This window comes from Ambystoma mexicanum, chromosome 10, assembly GCF_040938575.1.
Source record: "Ambystoma mexicanum isolate Mex_15411 chromosome 10, UKY_AmexF1_1, whole genome shotgun sequence".
Classification (NCBI taxonomy): domain Eukaryota; kingdom Metazoa; phylum Chordata; class Amphibia; order Caudata; family Ambystomatidae; genus Ambystoma; species Ambystoma mexicanum.
Genome location: NC_090932.1, coordinates 21,932,878 through 21,954,747, shown reverse-complemented (window position 1 = coordinate 21,954,747; position 21,870 = coordinate 21,932,878). Strand labels below are relative to the sequence as shown.

Genomic DNA, 21,870 nt, shown 5'->3' with positions numbered 1-21,870 from the left:
TGATAGAAGTGATGAAAGATCCAAACTGAAATTAAGTTAAAGAAGAAAGATTTGGGTTGAGGGGATTCCGGGAGGTGGGATGGCCCGTGGGGCGGGACTGGTGTATTGATGTTGGTAACTTTCAAGTGCAAGAATTCAGAGGTGGTGGGTTTGAGGTATTTGGTGAAAGTGAGAATCTTAGGGAGGGTTATGATGGGTGTTGCAGTGTAGAAGGGGTATCACTAGGATTAAGATAATTATATGGAATGTGAGCAGGCTGGGTCACAACAAAAAGAGAATGACCGCGGGGAATTACTGAATCGTTGGAAGATATAGGTGGCATTCTTACAAGAAACCCACCTCATGAAGGCAGAGGTGGGTGACATACAGAAGAAGTGGGGTGGGACGGTGTTTGGATTGGATTATTCTGCATATGCAAGGGGTTGCTTACATGGATAGCAAAAGGGGAAAAAATACGGATAGATAGGAGACTTACGGAGACCGACGGTCGGATATTGGCGCTAGTGGGCAGGCTAGCTGGGAGAGTTATATGCCTGGGGAACTCTTACACCCCTAATGAGGGCCCTAGCACATATTTTAGGTCAGTGGTGACATTGGTGGGGGGCGATAGGAGTGAGTTGTTCCTTTGGGGCGGGTTTTCAATTGATTGTTAGATCCGACACGGGACCACTTGTTGACAAAGGGACCCTTTAAACAACAATCGTCTAAGGCCTTGAATGACATTACTGACGTGGACTTTGGGGAAAGTCATGGAGAGAGGGAAGTTCTTTCTTTTTATTCTTACACACATGCTTCCCATTCCAGATTAGACTCTATCGTTGTGGGTAGGGAGAATTTCACCTGGTTTTCAGACACAGAATACTCAGGGAGGATCATTTCTAACCGTGCCCGTTAGCAACCACTTTAACATGGACTAAATCGAAACCAGTTATTTCATTATGGAAATTAAGAGCTGCAGCTCTTTCGTACTTGGCATTCAGGGGGACGATCCGGGAAGAGATAGCTGATTGTTTTGACAGAAATGTGGGCTCAATATGGGATGTTGGGCTGATATGGGAGGCAATGGGGAGAGCATGGATGGAACGGGTCAGATTATATTTGGGTATAGGGACTCCCCACTTGCAGGAATGGTTAGTCACCTCCGCAATGTAGTTCTACAGGCACTCACACACAGTCAGAGTGGAGAAGAAGGAACCAGTGGTGGAAGTTAAGATCGAGTAAAGGGGCAAACATGTTTTTAAATGTTATCAATGGTTTCTTTGATTGTTTTAGATGCAACTGGAAAATGCTATGTTGGTTTCCAAATGTCTGCACAAACTAATAAATACATTTAAACAAAAACGAAGAAAGATGTGAACGAGCATCAGATCCAGACTTGTCCCATAGGATGTATGTTGTGAGATGTGTGATGTGACGCATCCTTACTCTTAAATCTTGCACCACAACATCAGTGGCACGCGGCACCATGGGAATCCTGTGGCATGTTCACATTTAATGGTGCGCCTTCTGTTCATGGGACTAGATTATCCAGTTTCTTGTTTATTTATGTCTTTCATGGCACAAACCGCCAGGGCTTCATTCCTGGTGCTGTATAGTAACATAAACAGCAGATTCAGAGCAGCAGGTTGAGGTGCAGCTACTACACTCATAAATGAAAGATACTAGTTTATTGATTTGGTTTCTTAAGCAGATCATGATGTTTCTGTTCCTTAACTCATTTGGTTCATTCACAAATGTAATATTGAAATGATTCAGTTTAAAGTACATAGAAACATTGACTGTCTCTTCGCTGTCCCTGTCATTTTCGGCCAATCATCATTCTGTAAACACAGTCTATCACCCTGTCCCTTAAACTTTGGGGCAAATTGAAGTAATGATTCAGTGTTCAATTTTTTATCTTGTCGCCTAGAAACACTTGTGTACAGGCGCGTTATAAATACCATATCATATCATATATTTGATTCTATCTTCCCTACTCGGTGCTGAAATACGCCACCCTAGTCATCCATACTGGATCACTGAATTGGCTTTGATCCTTGATTCAAACAGCGCTCCATCTGCTCGCTTTCTTATTATATCAAGTCTTTCGATGCTAGCATATGTGGGGGGAAAGAAGTAAACTTCAACAGCTTATATAATAATATACATAGAGAGATATACTTTTATTTTATGTTGATATGTGGTTTTACTGCTTTGTTGATTTATGCATTTTTTTATCTGTTCTGTTTCTTTTTGGTTTGTTTTATGAATTCTTTTTGTAAAGGTTTTCTTTTGATTTGAAAAGCAAAACAAATTAAAAAAATATATATACATTTAACCTTTCGTGTTTTCATAGATTAACCACGCCTCGACTGGTCTACCAGCCAATATTTCTGGTGTGAACATAGCACTCAGTGGTTCCCACGTGATCGTGACCACAGACTTCGGCCTCGAGCTTCAGTTTAATGGCGATCATGAGCTGTTTGTGAGGGTTAAGGAATACTACAAAGGGGCCTTGTGTGGACTGTGTGGGACTTATACAGACAACCAGGTGGACGACTTCCTGACCCCAGGTGGAGTGGTGGTCCAAGACTTCAATGAGTTTGGAAACAGCTGGCGGGTCCCTGACAACGAATGGCCGTGAGTAATCCTTTCATTTCCGGAGGAAAGCAAATGGTACATAGACAAGGTACTTTGATTATAGCCTAAGACCAAATCCCAGCCTGCACATATTCTATTAAGGACTTAAGGTTCCTGAATATTTTGTCCTCAATTTTTAATATTTTTAATCATTGTTTCTTTCATATTTATGTATTTTCAGTGATCTTGACTATGCAAAACTTGATTTTCTTCTTGCAAGTAGCAAATTTGGTTATCGTTTTGCAGGAAAGATAATTTTGGAGTCAATTCTGCGGCGAGTAGAGATTAGGGTACAGGGAATTGCTTCTTGATAGGTGATTTTAACAACATTGCTGCTTATTGAAAATCAGTTTGTTTGAGGCAGAGATTTGTAGACTTTCTGTATTAAACTTTTCACATTTTACTGAAGAATGCCTTCTTTTGCAATTAACGGATTCGTTTGTAGGAAGGCATACTCATTTGTGTTTAGAAAGTTGATGTATTTGTGTAAGGCATGGGTTTGCTTTTTCCTTTTTGCCTGGACGAGTACTGTCAGTGTTATAGAGTAAGTCACTATTTGATGGTGAACCGGAATTTGGAGAAAAAAAAGACCCTATTCCCTTTTGGGTAAATTAAACTCAGCCACCCCTATTGATAGTATAGGTCACTAAACCTAAACAGTACACACGCAAAGTGCATCATATTTTTTTTTTTAAAACATATCTTTATTATTTTCATTGGTCAAAAAACACAGAAAAAAAAACTTGAACCAACATTTCACCCCCAACTCGCCCTCCCCCCTCCCACCCGGGACCCCTGTGACTTGGTTTGTGGATTTCTTTATGCGTTGAAAATGTCTGTGACCTTTATGTTGTGGGGGCACCATTGATCCATAAACTCTGACTGCAGGTGTTCCATGACCCCACCCCATTCTTTGGTGAACCTGTTCTTAGTGCCTTGGATTGTGTGAGTGACTTTTTCCATTTCTAGCTGCGCCCATACTTTTTGAAGCCACGTAAATATTAGCGGTGTATCCCTCTTTTTCCAATTTTGGGCTATTGTTGTCCATGCCGCGATGAGAAGTCCCACAAAGCTTCTCCATTGTGCTTTCGTGTATCTTCTTGTAGTGTCATCTCTCATGCCACACATCCATACGCTCTCATCTAGTTGTCCCACATCTGGAAACATCTTGCCCATTTCTCCCTTAACTTCTTCCCAGAACGGCACTATTCCTTTACAGGCCCACCAGATGTGTCTCCGTGTCCCCACTTCTCCGCACTCCCTCCAGCAGAGGTTCGATGTTCTTGGGAACATAGTATGCAGTCCCTCGGGCGTGTAGTGCCACTGAGTCACTATTTTAATCCACATTTCTCTCATCTGCACCGCTCTTGTCAGTTTGGGGATCTGAGCCCATATGTCCTCCCACTGTTTTCTCGTGATTTCCAATCCCAGTGTTCTATCCCATTTGCGCATATATGCCCATTTGATCTCTTCATCTTGTATGTTTATAAATATAGTGTCGAGATCCATTTCTTTGCCCCTGAGTTGGTTGTAATGTATTTCTCAAATGGGGTTAGGGGTCTCGTTGCCGCCTTCGCTATTTCAGGAGTTTTTAACCAGTGCTTAAGTTGTTCATAACTATATCTATTCCGTGTGGTTCTTGTTGGGAGTGTGAGGCATGATTCGTATTGAATAATTTCATTGTTACAAAACATTTCCCCAATTTCCGTTATGCCCGCCTCCTCCCAGTTGTCTGATGTACCCTGCTCCAACCCTGGCGGAAACTGCGGGTTCCTCCATATGGGTGTGAATGGGCCTAGTGTGTTGGACATTGCGCCCTTTCTTGTTTGGGTGTCCCACGCCTCCAAGGTCGTGCTCAGTATTTCGCTGATCCCTATGTTGGGATGTCTGTGCTGTTTCTGTTTCCAGAGTAGTTCCCCTAGTGGGGTTCTAGCCACCGCCCTATCTTGTGCTGCCCATAGTTGTTGTGGGTCTTCTCCCAGCCATTCCCGAAGCACCTTTAGTTGGGCCGCTTGGTAGTATTTTTGAAAGTGGGGCAGTGCCATCCCTCCTTCCCTAGTTGACGAGGTTAAGACCGCCCTGGATAGCCTCGGAGTTTTCCCCTTCCACACAAAAGTTGAGACTACCCTCAGGAGTGACCTGAAGAATGAGCGGGGAATCCCTACCGGCAGGGCTTGGAAGTGGTATAGGAGCCTTGGGAGAATGGTCATCTTTACCGCCTGAATTCTACCCCACCATGATATCAGCAATGGGTTCCATCTTCCTATGTCTCTTCGAACGCTAGTAAGTAGCTGCGGGTAGTTTTTACTGTACAGTTGGTCGACCTTGTGTGTGAGAGTAATTCCCAGGTATTTAATTCCCTCCTCTGCTATCTTGAGGTTGAGTGCCCTTGCTTCTCTCTTAATCTCATCCCCGTCTCCTGCCAGTATTAGAATTTCTGATTTGTTTCTATTGATTTTTAGCCCCGAGATGGCCCCGAAGGTTTCTAGCTCTCCCATTGCTGCAGCCAGCGATCGGTCCGGCTCCTCTAGTGCCAACAGCAGATCGTCCGCAAAAGCGGTAATCTTGTGTTGCCTGCCTGCCATCTCTATCCCCTTAACATACGCAGCTTCCCTTATTTTCATCAGAAGGGGTTCTAGGAATATAGCATATAATAGGGGAGAGAGTGGACACCCTTGTTTTGTTCCACGAGATATGTACACCCTTTCTGTTACCTCCCCGTTGATGGCCACTCTGCAAGTTGGGGCACTGTAGTTTGCTTTAATTCTGGCTATAAAGTGTTCCCCAAATCCCATACATTGAAGTGTCTTAAATAGCATGGACCATTCCACTCGGTCAAATGCTTTTTCGGCATCTAGTGCCAGGAGAATTGCTGGGATTCGCTTTATACCTATCTTTTCCACCGGGTGGATGATCCTTCTGAGATTGTCGTGTGTTTGTCTTCCTGGGATAAAGCCTGATTGATCTAGATGAATTAATTTAGGAAGAAGTTGGGAGAGCCTAGCTGCTAATATCTTAGTGTATATTTTGGCATCTATATTAATCAGTGAAATTGGTCTATATGAGGCCGGGCTAGATGGGTCCTTCCCTAGTTTGTGAAATACCAGGACCTTCGCTTCGTTCATGGTGGGGGTCACATTGCCACTTTCTTTAAAGGAATTCAATAACCTGGTTAGGACCGGGGTCAATTGGTCCGCATATTTTTTGTAAAATGGGGCCGTATAGCCATCCGGGCCTGGGGCTTTATTTTTCGGTAGTTCATTTATTACTTTTCTAACTTCTTCTTCCCTTATGGGGTCTTCTAAGGCCTGCTTGTCTGCCGGTGAGATTTGCTGGAATGTGAGGGATTTCAGATATGTGTCCTGTGCGTCTGCCTCTGGTTGGTCTGTGGTATACAGTTTCTGGTAGTATTCTCTGAAGACTTCCCCTATGTCTTGTGAGCGTGTAAGGTGTTCCCCTTTCATGTCTGTAATGCTTTTGATTGTTATGTCTTTCTGTTTGGCACGTAGTTGTCTCGCCAGCAACTTATGTGCTTTATTTGCTTTTATGTAGTACCTTTGTCTTAGATATAGAAGGCTCCTTTCCGCTCCCTTTGTGCGCAGCATTTCTAGCTGGCCCTGTGTGTGTCCAAGAGTCCTCTTAAGTTCCCTGGTGGGTTGTGTCAGTATCTTCCCTTGTATCTCCGAAATTGATCTTTCCAATTCTTTTTCCCACACCAACCTCTGTTTCTCCTTCGTTATTTTTAGTGCCATTAGTTTCCCTCGGATCACTGCTTTAAACGCCTCCCAGACTATGGAGATTGATACTTCCCCTGTGTCATTGTCCGTGAAGTATTCTTCTATCATTCCCCTTATGGTTTCCCCCGTGACCTTGTCCTGGATTATGTCCTCCGGCAATCTCCACCTCCACATACCTCTAGATTTCCCCTGAAGTTTCATATCGAGCCACAAGGGTGCGTGATCCGATAGTGCGATTGCCCCCTTATCCACCTCCTGGATTCTGCCCATGAGGCCCACCGAAGCCCATAGATAGTCAATTCGTGACACCGAGTTGTGGACATGTGAGAAGTAAGTGTACCCGTTTTGGTCCCCTCTGAGTTCCCTCCATACATCACCCAGGGCCATCTGGTCCATTTGCTGCTTAAGTCATTTCGATGGAGCCCCCTGGCTATATGTCCCTCCAGTGCTTCTGTCCCTTTGTGGGTCCCACGCCATATTCAGATCTCCTCCCAGGATCACTTCCCCTCTTGCGAAGGATTCTAATTTGTCTAGGGTGTCTCTTAGAAAACCGTCCTGTCCCACATTGGGCGCATATATTGACGCTAGGGTGATCCTCTGCCCCTCCAGCACCACATTTGCGAACGCATACCTTCCCTCCTTATCTGTGATGGAGTTCTCCAGTATGGCGTCCCTTCCGGTCCTCATTGCTATGATGACTCCCGCCCTCTTGTCTGTGGCGTTGGCCTGGGCCCATATTGTAAATCCCCTTATCCGAGCCTTTTGTTTGTCTTTTGCTCTTATATGCGTTTCTTGTAGGAGAAGGAGGTCCGCCCCTTCCCTTTTGAGTAATTTCTCCAGTTTCACCCTTTTTGCGGGGTGGTTCATTCCCCTTACGTTATAGGTCACTATGCGTATCTTCCCCATTTAGTAAGGCACAAGTTCAGAGTAATTGACATCCCTTCCTTCTCCACTGCCCTCTGTCTGTTGTCCCCTTCCCTCATTCCACGCCCTCTTAACACCCCCCCCCAACTGGTAACAAAAACAGAACCAAACTTGTTGCCCCCGAGTAGGGCAAGGGTTCCTACTGATGCCCGGACGTTGCGCCCGAAGCTCCCTGCCCTCCTTCCTCTCGGGCGATGTGTGTGTGGGGGCTCCTAAACCCCACATAAATGTCTTATCTTACCCGATTCCAAGCCGGATGGTCCATCCCGGACCGCCTTCTTCAGTTCTTGTACAGCTGCATGTATTCTCTCCCGCCCCCTCACCAGAGTTGGTGCGATGTCGCTTGGCGCCCTCCGTTCTCTCTGTGTCTTATCCTCCTTTCATGTCGGTTTCCTACGGCTTTCTCTTCCTTTGGCTGGTCTATTTTGCTTGATCGTTTCCCATCCTTTAGGTCTTCTCCTTTGCTCTCCGCTGGGTGCCGCTTGATCCCCGTCCTCCGCATCGCCCTGAAGGCCCATTATACTGAGGCCTTCTTCCCAAGTGGTTGCTCTCCGCTGTTTCCCTTCCCATGTAAACGTCAGCCCGAATGGAAAAGTCCACTTGTATCGAATTTCTTTCGCCCGTAGGGCCTTGACTAGTGGGAGGAGCGATCCGCTCGTTTGCCGCGCTGACTTTGCTTCTAATTGTGCATATTTAGGCGGCCCGGTGCGAGCGCGGCTTAGTCGCAGCTCGTCTCCGCGGCGGCCATCTTGGAATCCAAAGTGCATCATATTTGAAGCCCACTCCTGCGTTTTCTGTCGATGGCATGGATTTTGACCTGGTGAAGGGACCTGTGAGGTCGGAAAAGCATATCTTTGTCGTTTGTTTTACCAGTATTAGGTGCCTCCGAGTAAAGTATACCACGCAGATGTTTGTGTTCGTTAGCTGATGTTGGTACAGTAATAAATGTCTTTGCCCTCCCTTTTGACACCTTTCCTTGCACATTTTTGCAAAAGACCACCTGTCTGTTTCTCTTCCATTAGTTGCTGGCCCACTGCTCCTCCACCCATCGTGTGCTCACCTGCATTGCAACAAGCGTCTGAAGATCAGTGCAAAATCTTGACTTCATGGACTGGCCCCTTCAAACCCTGCCATTCCCTGATTCCACCTCAGTCATACTTCGAGAGCTGCGTCTACGACCTGTGCGCCAACGCAGGAAACTCCGAGCAACTGTGCCGCGCCCTGGATTCCTACGCCGCAGCTTGCCAGGCTGCAGGAGTGCATCTGGGAGACTGGAAGGAGGGGACCGTCTGTGGTAAATTATTCCTACTTCATAAAAATGCCTACATGCATGGATATCAATATGTACATCGGGCATGGCACGCAAACAAATGTAAAAGGAACAAGCACAGAGAATGAACCTTTTTCATTAGGGCTAGTTTTATAAATGTGGAAGCAGAGGCGTTGCTAGGGGGTGGTTAAGGGGGCTATAGCCCCTGGTCTTTTGGTTGTAGCCCCGGATAGATTCTCAGGAGCTACAGCCAAAAGGCTAGCTAGCCCCCAGTCCCAACAGTTCTGACATCAGCATAGCCCCGGGTCTTTTCCAGACCTAGCAACACCCCTGTGTGGAAGTCACCCTATTCCCAAAGGAGACCTGCACATTTCAGTGTGGCTGAATAGCGGCACAATAGTTGTGATGTCCAGCCCCCTTGCATACATTAGTGTTGGGAATAAATTGCCGGTCTAATGTATTACAAGCTCCATGTACCCACATGGCTGCTGGCATCGCTTTTCACAGTCAAGCATGTAATTGTTCGGTCACTGCGAAAGGTCAAAAAAAGAAAAAAAAACATGTCTTTTCCTGTTTGTGGGATAGAAATGCAGGGGGCATCAGGGGTTCATACCGCTGCTTTTCCACTTCGCAAAAAATTGAGTAGTAATCAATTTATTGACCACTTCAGGATGAAGGACTGAGGCAGCTTTGGCCCGGATTCAAACAGGTTACTTTAGATTGCACACAGATCCCTCAGGCGAGGTCAGCTCAGGTAAAGTGGCTTTATCTAGCACATTTCTGCTGGCTTCTCTGTGAATGGCTTTGCAGGAAAAAGAATGAGGAGGTGGGGTTGTGGGCAGAGAGCCCTGGAAGTAGAGACCTGGTAGTCAGAGGTGGCGGTAGGCAGGCCGTGCGGCTTGACTCCAGCGTCCTTTTAGGTTCCTTCCTGTAATTCCTCTCTTGTCAGCTTTGTGCTGCATACGGCTGCGTGGCTGCGTTGCTGGTGGTGGTGGCGGCTCGCCTCTTCATGGCTCGCCTTCTTGTGGGGAAGTATGTGGGTACTTTGAACCTGTGGAGCTGTACCCTCACCTCCCACATGACATCCTAGGCACTTCGAGCAGCTGTGATTGCCGGCAGCAGCAGTCCGGTGTATTATCACAGAGGAGTGCTGACCGAGATCCGCTGGGGACAGCAGGGCATGTCCTGGCGTGATAAGAGTCCTGTTACCTTGACTGCTAGCTGGGTGATAATTCCTCCCTCGGAGAGGGTCGCCTTTGTCTCTTTTCTGCTTGTGTGCCTAATTATACTGTATCCTAACATGAGCATTAGGATGGCAGCTTACAAGAAGTCTGTGGCCAATCCTATACCCAAACAAGCCCTGTGTGGCACAGCAGATACCATGGCCCTATCCCAATGATTAATAGGGATCGGGTACTGGAGGTCGCAGCTCTCAGCGAGCGCAGGACATTGAGAGTGCTGAGTAAGCAGAGTAAATCCTCTGCTACAAAAATTGACTTATCTGAAGACCCTGCCTTCATGCATAAAGCTCCAAGCCTAATACAGGCTTTAGACAGTCCTTCTCTGAAAAAAGATCATACGATACAAGTACCCCCGGTCAATCTACAAAAAACTGGCCCTGTGGTCCAGCAGACGTCACTATTGCCCACAGAGGTCCCACTTGTGGCAATGATGGAGATACCCTCAATCACACAATCCCATGTTCATCAAGAGAGAGCTATGTCAATCTCTCCTCAATTGGACGCCCATAGGCCTCTCCATTGGTCCTCCCCAGTGGTCGGAGCCTATGGTTAACATTGCTAAAGACCCTTTTGATCTATGCCTATTGGCAGAAGCTCTGAATAACTGGGCATCGAGCCTACGGTTTATGGTCATAATACCGAATTAATAAATCTCGAAAAAAAAGGCCGAAAAAAAAATATCGAATTTATTTTTATGACGTTTTTTTTTCGAAATGGGGGTGTTCCCCCCCAACCCACTTTTTTTCTATTTTTTTTTATTTTAACCCTTTTTTTTACTTACCTGACCCAAAAAAGACATATATAAAAACATTTTAAAAAATTCGATATTTTTTTTTTCGGCCTTTTTTTTCGGGATTTTTGTTATTCGAGATTTTTTTTTCGCCCTTTTGACCGACCACCCGAGCCTACAGCCACTGAATGTGAACACCGCCTCCCAGACGCATGGATCTACTTGGACAGGCGTCTTGCCACAGCCCTCTTTTGTAAATGTTGCATGTCAAGCACTTATTCGAAGGGAAACAATAAATAAAGGGACTCAAACCGATTGGGGCAGCATGGACTCACTGATTCCGATTGGGGCAGTCGAGGATTGTAAAGGAAAGGTCCCTATCGCCAACATAGATGGACCACGGGAAATTGCTCCCTTGGCACCACGACGTGAGTTAATCACCGTACACAAAGAGGTTATTCAGCCCATAACCTTGAGATCAAAATTGAAGAGAGCACTCTCTCGGAACTTACAACTGAAACATGCACAAATGCCAAAAATAAAGGATGTGAATATATATGATTTTGCAATGGTTCAAATAAACTTTATTATAAATAATGTTCAGATAATCGAAGGAAAAGAATCTAAAGAGGCCTTGTGCAACAAGGTTTTAGCCTGGTTACGTCAGAGAACAGGTCCAGGGGTGGTTAGACGCTTGGACTTAATCATCACTCGCAGGATTGACCACAGCAGTTGGTGCTCGCAACCTAACAGCTGGTCTTTTTATTTTTAAATAGGTTTGTTGATCTGTGTAATCATGATATGTGTGTATGTATGTGTGTGTGTGTGTGTGCACCTGCTGCATTGATGTTCACTTGCATCTTGCAGGTGATGCTGGCTGCTCCTTGGACTGTTCATTCGATAAGGACTTCTGCAAATGGACGCAATCCACCACAGACAGACTTGATTGGAAACGTCACAGGGGCGCAACCCCGTCCGATCTAACAGGGCCGTCCTTTGACCACACTACAGGAGGTATGGATGAAAGAAGCATAATATTTCTATAACGCTTTGAACAAGAGATCTATGATTATTAATTATTTAATTGATTTATTGAGTTGCTTTAATTATCTAGCACTGATGCCCCACAAACCGTAGAACCATCTACACCTGTAAAATATATTTTAGATGAATCAATGGAAGAGCCCAATAATGGAGTGGCATAAAAGGGTCAAGGGTCCCACATTGATGAGTGAAGTAGCATGCCTGCCCTGCGCAGAGCCTGAGGAAGCCCATAGGACATTCTATGAGTACCGTAGGGAAATTGACATAGGTCGGAGCTTTGCATAGTGAGGGATCTCCAAGCAAATCCCACCTGGAATCTTGGTATGTGCCGCATAGTCTAGTGAAGCAAACAGAGGCCCGCCCCCCGGGGCACTGCTTTCTGCACTTTGTGGGGGTGGGGCATTTTAAGTGGCGGCAAGCAAATATCCATCCTGGGTCCTTTTCTATCTATTTATTTATATGCACGGAGGAACAATGCTCTTTTGATCACAAAAGAACGTCGAAAAGATAAGAAATCAGATTTGAATGGAAGCACTGAGCTTCTTACAATGGGTTGAGTTCAAGTGACATTCTGACCAGGTTGTGGAGGGGAGTAAATGGAACAGTCACCAGGGACAGTACATAAGTGGGCATACATAGATTAAGGACAACCAACATTGGACATTTTTAAGTAGGCGCTACAGCCAAAGATGCTTAGAAAGTGACCATGATGAATGAAGTGCTAGAATGGAGGCAGAGGAAGTGAGAGACAGAAGCAGGTTAGAGGCGAGGGAAACATCCCAGCTAGCAGGCAGATGAGAAGTAGGTTACGAGGGTAGGAAGAAGGCTTTTATTTGGTTTTGAACAGATCCATGTGGACTGTTTTATGGATGAACAGAGGAGGATAGTTCCATGCAAGTGGAGCAAGAAGAGGGAAAGAGCAGAAGCCAGAGGGAGCTCAGAAAGGGCGAGGAGCCACAAGGGTAGTCGAGGAGGCAGAGCAGAGAGTACGAGAAGGCTTATAGAGTTGGATAGAGATGGATAGATAACGTGGTGCCTTACAGTGTACAGATTTTTGAACCAGGAGCAGACATTTAAATCTGGCCCTGCTTTGCATCATCAGCCATCCTGCCTGGTGATGGTACATGGAAGCAGGTGTGCAGTGAGGGAGTTCAAAGAGAGTCCTGGCAGCAAAGTTAATGATCTTGTCAAGAGAACAGAAAGCATAGTTGGAGAAACCAAAGAGATAACTGAGACAGGAGTCCAGTTTAGAGAAGACACGAGTGGTTAAGAGATTCTTGGTGGTTTTGAAAGGAAGGAGGTGCCTGATTTTCCTAATATGTATTTATTTATTTAATGTATTTACTGGATATATATTAGGCGCTTGTCCAACAAGAATACTGTTTCAGAGCGCCACAAGGCACAAGGCACAAGGGAAGGGAGCATGGGAACAACAAACAAGGAAAATGGCAATGAATAAGTTATTGAAGGAAAATCGGTCCTACTAAGCCTTGTGACATTCGGAACGTGCAAGTGCAGTGAAAAAGAAAGGGGCGGGGGGCAGAGGTGTAAGTGCTAAAGGGTCCCCTAAGAGAAAAGTGCCAAAGTTGCCTCTAAGTGCAGTGCATGGGCGGGGACGTTCTAAGCTAAGAGGGAGGTCTGCCAACCAACAGGTAAGTGCAGGGCTGGGGAAAACGACCCGACAGGTGGGTGTGGGCCAGAGGACAGTGCAGGTTGGTGGGTACTGCAGGTGATTGGGCAGAAGGCCAGGACCCTATTGGACTCTTGAGGGACCAGGTCACCAGTCTCAGCGACTGCAGGGATGGTTAGCATGGAAGGGGGAGAGGGAAGGAGGAGAAGAAGAGAAATGTTTGGAGCTGTTTGCAGAACCTGAGATGGTCCGGTTCAAGAAAGAGATAGAGAGGGAGACTGTTCCAGAGGAGGGACATCTGCCCCCAGCTCTCTGCTTGGAACTGGAGCCAGAAGATCGAAGGGATCTGGAAGGAGAGTACTTAGTAAGAGAGAGCTGCAGATAGCGTGGCCCCAGGGCCCAGACAGCCTTATGGATGATGCAGATGGATTTGAATTTGATCCTTGCAGCAACCCGGAGCCACTGGAGAGATTTTAGGGCTGTAGAGATGCAGTCCCTGGGCTTGAGGTCAAGGATAAGTCTTGCAGCCCTATTCTGGTTTAGTTGAAGTGGGCAGAGTAAAGAAAGAGGCAGGTTGAGGAAGAGGCTGTTGCAGTAATCCAGCCTGGATATGACCACACCTCTTGAGATATTGACCTTCTGAGGGAAGGTGAGGAAAGGGAGAATGCCTCTAAGGAGGTGAAGTTGAAAGTGTGCCTTCTTGGCAAGGTCCAAGATGTGAGGAATAAAGGAGAGAGAGGAGTCGAAGATGACCCAGAGTCAGTTGTGTAGAGTGAATGCAAGATAGTTTGGAGTCATGTAGGACTGCCAGAGTGGCAGTGTCTGATGGATAAATCCAGGATTCAGTGATAGCGAGAAGGTCTGGGGGAGGGGAGCTGGAGTATACGTAGTCAGTGATAAAGGAAGTTGTGCTGCATACAGGCTAAGCATCCCAGAGTGCAACGTTCAGTTGATGAGGTAAGGAAGAGTGAGAAGTTGAGTCTCAGAGGAAGAGAGGTGAGGTGGACAGGTTTGTGAGGAGGTATGGTTAGGTCGTCAGCTCTGTTTGTTGGAAGGAGGTGGAAGAGAAATGGAGGAGTAGGAGATTCGAGTGGTGAGTTGTATAATAGGTATAGTAAAAGTGGAAGGTGTAGGGAGACGTGGGTAGGAGCAGCAGAAGGAGCAGGAGTGAATGCATTATAGGTTAGTAGCACAGTGTGGAGAGACAGTGCAGTCATTAGGAAGCAATAGGGAGAAAAGCAAAGGCTCATAGTCCAAGAGGCAAAGAGGCTATCCCATGCACCTCAAACTGAAGGTTCATCGTGGGTCAGCACTGTCCTTCTAGGGGGCTCATGATTTTATGTGGTGCCGCCCACTCTCCGAGAAAGCTTCGACTTGACCTTTGTCATGCCATTCAAGCTATATGCAAATGATTTACAAACAATGATTAGGTTTATTTTTGATGGCTCAGATGATGTCATCGATATCATCAGCAACAACTGGGACCAAGAAAGAAGCAGTGTTGACGGTGTACGCATTTGCATCGCCAACATCCTCAGTGGTTATTGGTCAATCCGGACTCCTCCCAAGTATTTTCTGGGTGGCCAACCAGCTCCGCAGGAAGCAGCTCTACTCCCCCAAGTTGCCAAAGAAACCTGAACACACTGATAGCATAGCACTAACATGTTCACTTAGTGGTGGGTGCTCCTTCTGATCAGACGCCGTTGAGCTCCCATGGAAGCAAGGCCTATCGTTAAATCGTGCAATCTTGAGCCGGCTGCACTTGGCCATCTTCCCAATTCTCACACTGAGTGCACACCCTGGAAAAGTGCCTCCTGCACTTGACAGGGTGCACAGCGAGGTGCCACAAACACCTCTGATCGCAAGATGTGCCATGGTCATGGCTCTGAGAAGCGCTTATAGAGGGTTGCGTTCTACTTCTTTTCCCGGCTTGTAACTCCGTGTCCTGGATTAGCTGGAGTGTTGCTCTCAAGTCACAGCTAAGATGGAAGTGCTGAAAAAGCGATATAGCAATGGCCAACACAGGCAGTGGTGCAAGCAATACAGCTTGTCTCATATATACCCATCATCCCCATTTTATTGTAGACCTTTCAAAAGGCAAAGATGGCCTACTATCCCTCTGCTTCATCATGGGATTAATTCTAATTCCATCACAATTATGGCCAGACTCGATACCCGATCCTGTCCCCATGTATGGTGCAATTACTGCAGGGTGAGAAGTCGTGGATGGGCAGTTTTAGTCTTCGTTCACAAAGTCCATAGCACTCCATGGGGGATATACAGAAATGATCACAGACACTACGGGGGGATAGATAAGGGGCAACGTGCTCGCCTTGGAAACAAGACAACACGCAGCAACACAGGTTTGATCCCCTGGTCCATGCTTAAAACCTCTGGGTATTAAGCACATTATAAATATATCATATCATATCATATCATATCATATCATATATCATACGTCCACGCATGATATCCCTCCAGGTGAGATTGTACGTCTAGCACTTGCCTACAGGTAACTCCTTCGCTTTAGCCTCAAACTCCTAGTTTGGAGGTGTCGTTTTCTGTTACCACCCAAGAAAGCACTAGTAACTAAATTAATGTCAGATTTGTATTGTACCACCCAGCTCAGAAAGAGGCCCACTGTCCATTAAAACAAAGTTTCTGTTGCTTTGAATGCCCTGCAACCAGTCACCCGAAAGACAACCTTTATAGGAAGCTGAACGCCACACAAGAAAGCTCTGAACACATTTGAAATTGGGACCCAGGGCCCTTTGCCGTAACCGCACAGGCAGTTCTGGGGGGGTAAGCTGCTTCTTGTCCAGTGGTGTTAGATCGAGTAATGTGCCTTATTTAAGAAAAAAGCAAAAACGTGTTCCCTGAAGTCATGCTACGTAGTCTGTCTTTCTGTGTTTGCAGGGTTGCCTGGTACTTTTTCTCTGTCATTCTATTGTGAGATGCAGTGAGTTTTAGGACTTGATTTAACATCCTTCTGTTCTGCAGCTGGTTATTACATCTACATCGACGGCAGCGAGTCCAACCATGGCGATTTCGCTGACTTGCGGAGTCCAGAGTGCATCCCGAGCGGGACTCACTGTCTGTCCTTCTGGTACCACATGTACGGAGTCGGAAGCAACATGGCGTTGAAGGTCCTCGTGGTGGGAAAGGACGGATCAACCTCCCATGTGTGGTCAGAAAATGGCAACAAGGGGAACCAGTGGAATCTTGGGAGCGTCCTCCTAGAAGGGTCAACCACTAGACAGGTGGGTTATTCACTTTCATGGACACACACATATACCCCGCTCCGCACTTTGAGTTTTCTCAATGTATTTCTTAAGAAGATTTTACATTGACTTGTTGCAAATTCTATCTAGTCTGATTTTCAAGTTCTACCATTTTGAGCTTTGCTTTATAGAGCAATAGTTATTCACTGCTTTATAATGTTTGTGTCCCTTAAAATGCAGTTCTTTCGTTCCTGTTTTCTAACCTGTGTCCCTTGCTGTAATGGCAGGTCATCTTTCAAGGCGTGAGGGGCCAGGACTTCCGCAGTGATGTGGCAGTCGATGATATCTCCATTGTCATGGGAGATTGTATAGGTATGTGAAGGTTGCTCTGAGGGTTGTCTGAGAGCTATGGGGAGTCACTTACTCCTGTCAAGAAGAGGCATTTACTTTTCTTGAATGCATGTATACCGTGCACCAGGTGGCCCAGAGACAGATGATAGACAGACAAGAAATCTTCCAATTACGTTCGCTCTCATCTTATGTTCCTCTCACAAATTGGGAGTTTGAGCATCTTCCCACGATTTGCTTACTTTTGGTTCAATAGGAAACATTTTCGGTTATCTTGAAAAAAGGCTTTTAATTAACTGGACAAACTTCACAAACTCAGCCCTGTCCTCGAGTGTTTTTGGGATTGCCACGCCCAGAGCATCTGAAAGGCTCTCAAGAAATTACTATTGTACGCCCATGAGCGGGCCCCAGCTTTTGAATTTGTTTTTTCCCCAACTTAATTTCCTGCTGCTATTTATTCTTTGTTTTGTGGCAATCCTTCTCTCTATCTCTTTCTCTCCCCCTCTCTCTGTCTCTCCCTCTCTCTCTCTCTCCCCCATCTCTTTTTTTCTCCCTCTTAACTTGTGGCGACTTCGATGACAAATATGCCTTGGGCATGTTACCAATCATGATTTAGATGACCCAAAACTTTACCCGGAATGAGTAAAAATGAAAGAAAGACTGCAGTCTTGTCTCTGCTGCCACTTGCCCAAGAACAGTCAACAGGGGAACTACCCCTCCTGGTCACGCTGGATCTCTCTGCGGCGTTTGTCCTGGTGGATCACTGTGTGCTGATCAATCGTCGCCTAGAGATCGCAAAGGTATCAATAGTGGCCTTTAAATGATTTCATTCATTCCTAATCGATTGGCAACAAAGGGTGAAAATGGGAGAGTTTATTTCAGAACTCCTCCCTCAGAACTGCAGAGTCCCTCAGGGATCCCCCGCATCCCCCTTCTCTTTAACATGTCCTGCGTCCTTGTATGGACATTTCTAAGAGACACAAGGTACATCTCCATTCCTCCACTGGTGACATGCAGATGTTCATCGAGATAGGTAATGTGGGTGAGTCCTTCCTAAGAGTCCAACAGTGCTTGGATGAAGTCAGTGGCGGGATGTCCGCCAACTAGCTTCAACTCAATGCAAAAAACCCGAAGTGGCACTGTTCGGACCTAAATATCTCCATGACCCTATGAGGCATCCCCACCCACCGTGTTTTCTGGGTACAGAACTATCGTATGTCACTAAAGTAAAGACCCTAGGCTGTATCTAGCAGGAAAACCTGAGGAGGAGATGCTCAGGAGGGTGCCAGGGTACAGTCTGTGCATTATACTCTGCGTCTCTGCCCCTGGCACTGCTGTTTGTTCCTGCGGATCACCATGCAGTGGGGGTGGGAGCCCTGGTGTACTCCCAACTGCACTACTGCAGTGGCCGACTTGCAGGCATTCCAACTAATCAACTTCAGCGGTTGCAAAGAGCGCAAAATGCAGCAGTGAGACTGATATTCAGAGTGAGAAAGTCATCTCCTGTGTCAGGACGGAGCCAATACCTTCATTGTTTCACCGGAAAAGACAGAGTCGGGTTTAGATTCCTTTGCCTAGTTTTTAAATGTCTAAATGACCCTGACCCCTCATATTTGTCAAATAAAATTGGCAGGTACTTACCCTCCTGTCAGTTGGGCTCGGGGGACAAACTGTTGATAGTAGTTCCACCCTCCGTGTCTCTAGGGGCTCCCAAACATTTGGAATAAGGCCTCCAATGGAACTTCGGGTCCTGAAATCCTGTTTGCCGTTCCGTGAAGCTTTAAAAACTCATCTGATTTAGTGGTGGATAGGTGTTCATACCACTGTAACTGGGCCTTTGGGCTACTTCTGCCGTTGCTGAGTTTGCTACCTTTGGTCACTTTTGCCGACACAAAACTTCCATCAGTGCCTAAGTATGATTCAACTTGTCCTGAGCATGCGATGAATAATTCAAATATCAAATATCAGGGCTGAGCTCCCCGGAACGCGAGGCACAGAGTCCCACAAACCGCACCTGAGCCAGGTGAAAATAATAGGCCAAGCACCAGAAAAATAAATGCCCCACTTTGGTTCCCCTCTTTGCATTTTGAAGCACAAAGAGTGATGACATTTGCCTCTCTGTTGTGCACGCATCGCCCTGTTCCACACTAGCCTTTTTGGCCCGGTTTCCCTCTTGGGCCTGAGAGAGAGTAGCTCAGGCACACGTTACTGTTGACGCCCAGCAAGGCAGAACCCCGTGACTGGGGTTGCTAGTGGTGCCTGAGAGAGTGTACCTCAGGCACATTTTACTGTTGACACCCAGCAAGGCAGAACCCCGTGACTGGGGTAGCTAGTGGTGCCTGAGAGAGTGTACCTCAGGCACATTTTACTGTTGACGCCCAGCAAGGCAGAAACACTCTACTGGGGTTGCTGGTGGCGCCTGAGAGAGAGTGTACCTCAGGCACACATTATTGTTGACGCGCAGCAAGGTATAAACACATGACTGGGGTTGCTGGTGGCGCCAGAGAGAGAGTGTACCTCAGGCACACATTACTGTTGATGCCCAGCAAGGCAGAAACACTCTACTGGGGTTGCTGGTGGTGCCTGAGAGAGAGTGTACCTCAGGCACACGTTACTGTTGACGCGCAGAAAGGTAGAAACACATGACTGGGGTTGCTAGTGGTGCCTGAGAGAGAGTACCTCAGGCACATGTTACTGTTGACGCCCAGCAAGGCAGAACCCTGTGACTCGGGTTGCTAGTGGTGCCTGAGAGAGTATACCTCAGGCACATGTTACTGTTGACACCCAGCAAGGCAGAAACATGCTACTGGGGTTGCTGGTGGCGCCTGAGAGAGTGTACCTCAGGCACACGTTACTGTTGACGCCCAGCAAGGTAGAAACACATGACTGGGGTTGCTGTTGGCGCCTGAGAGAGAGTGTACCACAGGCACACGTTACTGTTGACGCCCAGCAAGGCAGAAACACTCTACTGGGGTTGCTGGTGGCGCCTGAGAGAGAGTGTACCTCAGGCACACGTTACTGTTGACGCGCAGCAAAGTAGAAACACATGACTGGGGTTGCTAGTGGTGCCTGAGAGAGAGTACCTCAGGCACATGTTACTGTTGACGCCCAGCAAGGCAGAACGCTGTGACTGGGGTTGCTAGTGGTGCCTGAGAGAGTGTACCTCAGGCACATGTTACTGTTGACGCCCAGCATGGCAGAAGCACGTGACTGGGGTTGCAGGTGGCACTCTTCTGCAGAGGAGAAATTCCTGGCAGTTTTTGCTGGACTGCCCTTGTGGGTGGGACTAGACTGACATGTGGAATAGCACAGAGAGCTAAAATGTGATTGGAGAGCCTGCTTCCATGGGAGGGGGCCTGGTTGCCACCATCCCATGGAAGAGATTTGGCCTTGTTCATTCTCAGCAGAGGAGCTCACATTTTTGGCAGGCGTTCCTTGGTGTGGCCCCCCTGAGCGTGAGCCCTGGGCATCGATTTGTGTTGTATTTCTAACTAGAGCACCAACCACCGCCCCCTCCGCCCGCCACCACCACCCCAGAATCACCTTTCACCCCTTAGGCTTCTTACTTGAAGGTTCCCTGTCAGCAAATCTAAAATTCACCAATTGTAAAAGATACATATTAAGTATATGGCATTTCACAAATGTATGGAATGCCAATGATATGGGACCACATGACCCCACACACCCCACCCGCCTCCTGTGGACAGCGACCCTGTGATGATGGTGGCACCTGTGACTGTGTTCTTGTGATTGGTGTGTCCATGCCTCGTATACACTTGTCATGTATGGTCTTATCGTTGCTTCTGCAGAGAGGAGATGTGTGCACTGCCACACACTGCTCAGGGAGCTGATGTATGTATTGCTTGTTCTTTCAGGTAGCACCACTACTCCAACCTCTACTCCCAGTACCATGAGGCCTACCATCAGCACCGCCGCTCCCAGTACAACAGCAGCCACAATGACAACACACGGCCCATTGCCAGGTGACTATGGGGCACGAGAGGCACCCCGATTCCACGAGCGCTGAACACCCTCCCCAAACGTCACCTCTCTTCCTCTGCTTGCACATTGATAGTTCTCCTCCTTTGGTGTGAAATGGGGGGTGTAGAGGTGGCTTGTTATGTCTCTCCTCACTCTGCTGCTGCAGTTTCCCTCCTTCCCAGCAGGCTAGTTACGCCCATCCCTTCCTCCAGCTCACCTCCTGCCACTGAGAGCCTTGCACTTAGATTTACTAGCCCTTGAAATAGGACATGTGGTAAAAATTCCACTGCTGGTAACTGTCCATTAACACCAGCGTTAATGAAGTTCTGATTACAGAAGGAGGAACTAGTGTCTGCTACTAAAATCCACATAATCAGGTTTCCAATTGAAGAAAATACCACCAGGGTTGATCACAAGTGACAGTACAAACACAGTTGGCAGAACAGTGTGACATTTGGCAGTCTCCATTGTGCAACACAATACAGTCAGGCCATGACTGTGCAGCAGCTGGAAAAGCAGAAAGGGTTTTTATCCTGATGTAGTGTGTGATTGCAATGCTGCCAGTTGCTTCGCCTGGCGGTGTGGTAAATAACATATGCACGGTATTTTACCGCCAGTGGTATTCTTTCTGGGATAAGGCGCACGATCTTTCATAAAGTTTAGGCTGGTATTTTCCTAGGCCACGTGGGTCAGGGCATGTTTACGTCAGGATGGCTGGATTCCCAGCTGCCCCCATGCACATGTACTAACAGTGTGAACTTCCCCTTGTGTCTCAGATTCCTGTGTGGCTGAGGGAGACCCCCACTACTACACCTTTGATGACCAAGCCCACCATTTCATGGGAAACTGCACTTACACCTTATCCAGACTGTGTGATGTCAACAGCACGCTCCCGTACTTCAACGTCGAGGCAGCCAATGAGCACCGAGGCGGGAACACGCACGTTTCGTACGTCAAATACGTGCACGTGGATGTGTATGGATACCGGGTCACCCAGGGGGAGGACAGACAGGTGAAGGTAGGTGCTGGCCAGGTCTCTTCCCACTCTATGCACAGATGTCCATCCCAACTGCCTGGGTGTTGGCTTTGCTCTTTCCAAAATGTGTGAAGATAATGAAGACCACA

General features: G+C 47.1%; 1 protein-coding gene across 2 annotated transcripts in view; it reads left to right on the top strand.

The window, feature by feature from the left end:
* Positions 1-21,870, top strand: part of LOC138491110 (uncharacterized) — a 578,562-nt gene that overhangs the window by 324,101 nt on the left and 232,591 nt on the right. For both annotated transcript variants that reach the window (XM_069617434.1, XM_069617433.1), the window contains exons 57-63: positions 2,336-2,619; positions 8,303-8,574; positions 11,389-11,535; positions 16,196-16,455; positions 16,704-16,788; positions 20,640-20,747; positions 21,522-21,763. In XM_069617434.1, the coding sequence (XP_069473535.1) occupies positions 2,336-2,619; positions 8,303-8,574; positions 11,389-11,535; positions 16,196-16,455; positions 16,704-16,788; positions 20,640-20,747; positions 21,522-21,763 (1,398 nt within the window). The remainder of the gene's footprint in view (positions 1-2,335; positions 2,620-8,302; positions 8,575-11,388; positions 11,536-16,195; positions 16,456-16,703; positions 16,789-20,639; positions 20,748-21,521; positions 21,764-21,870) is intronic.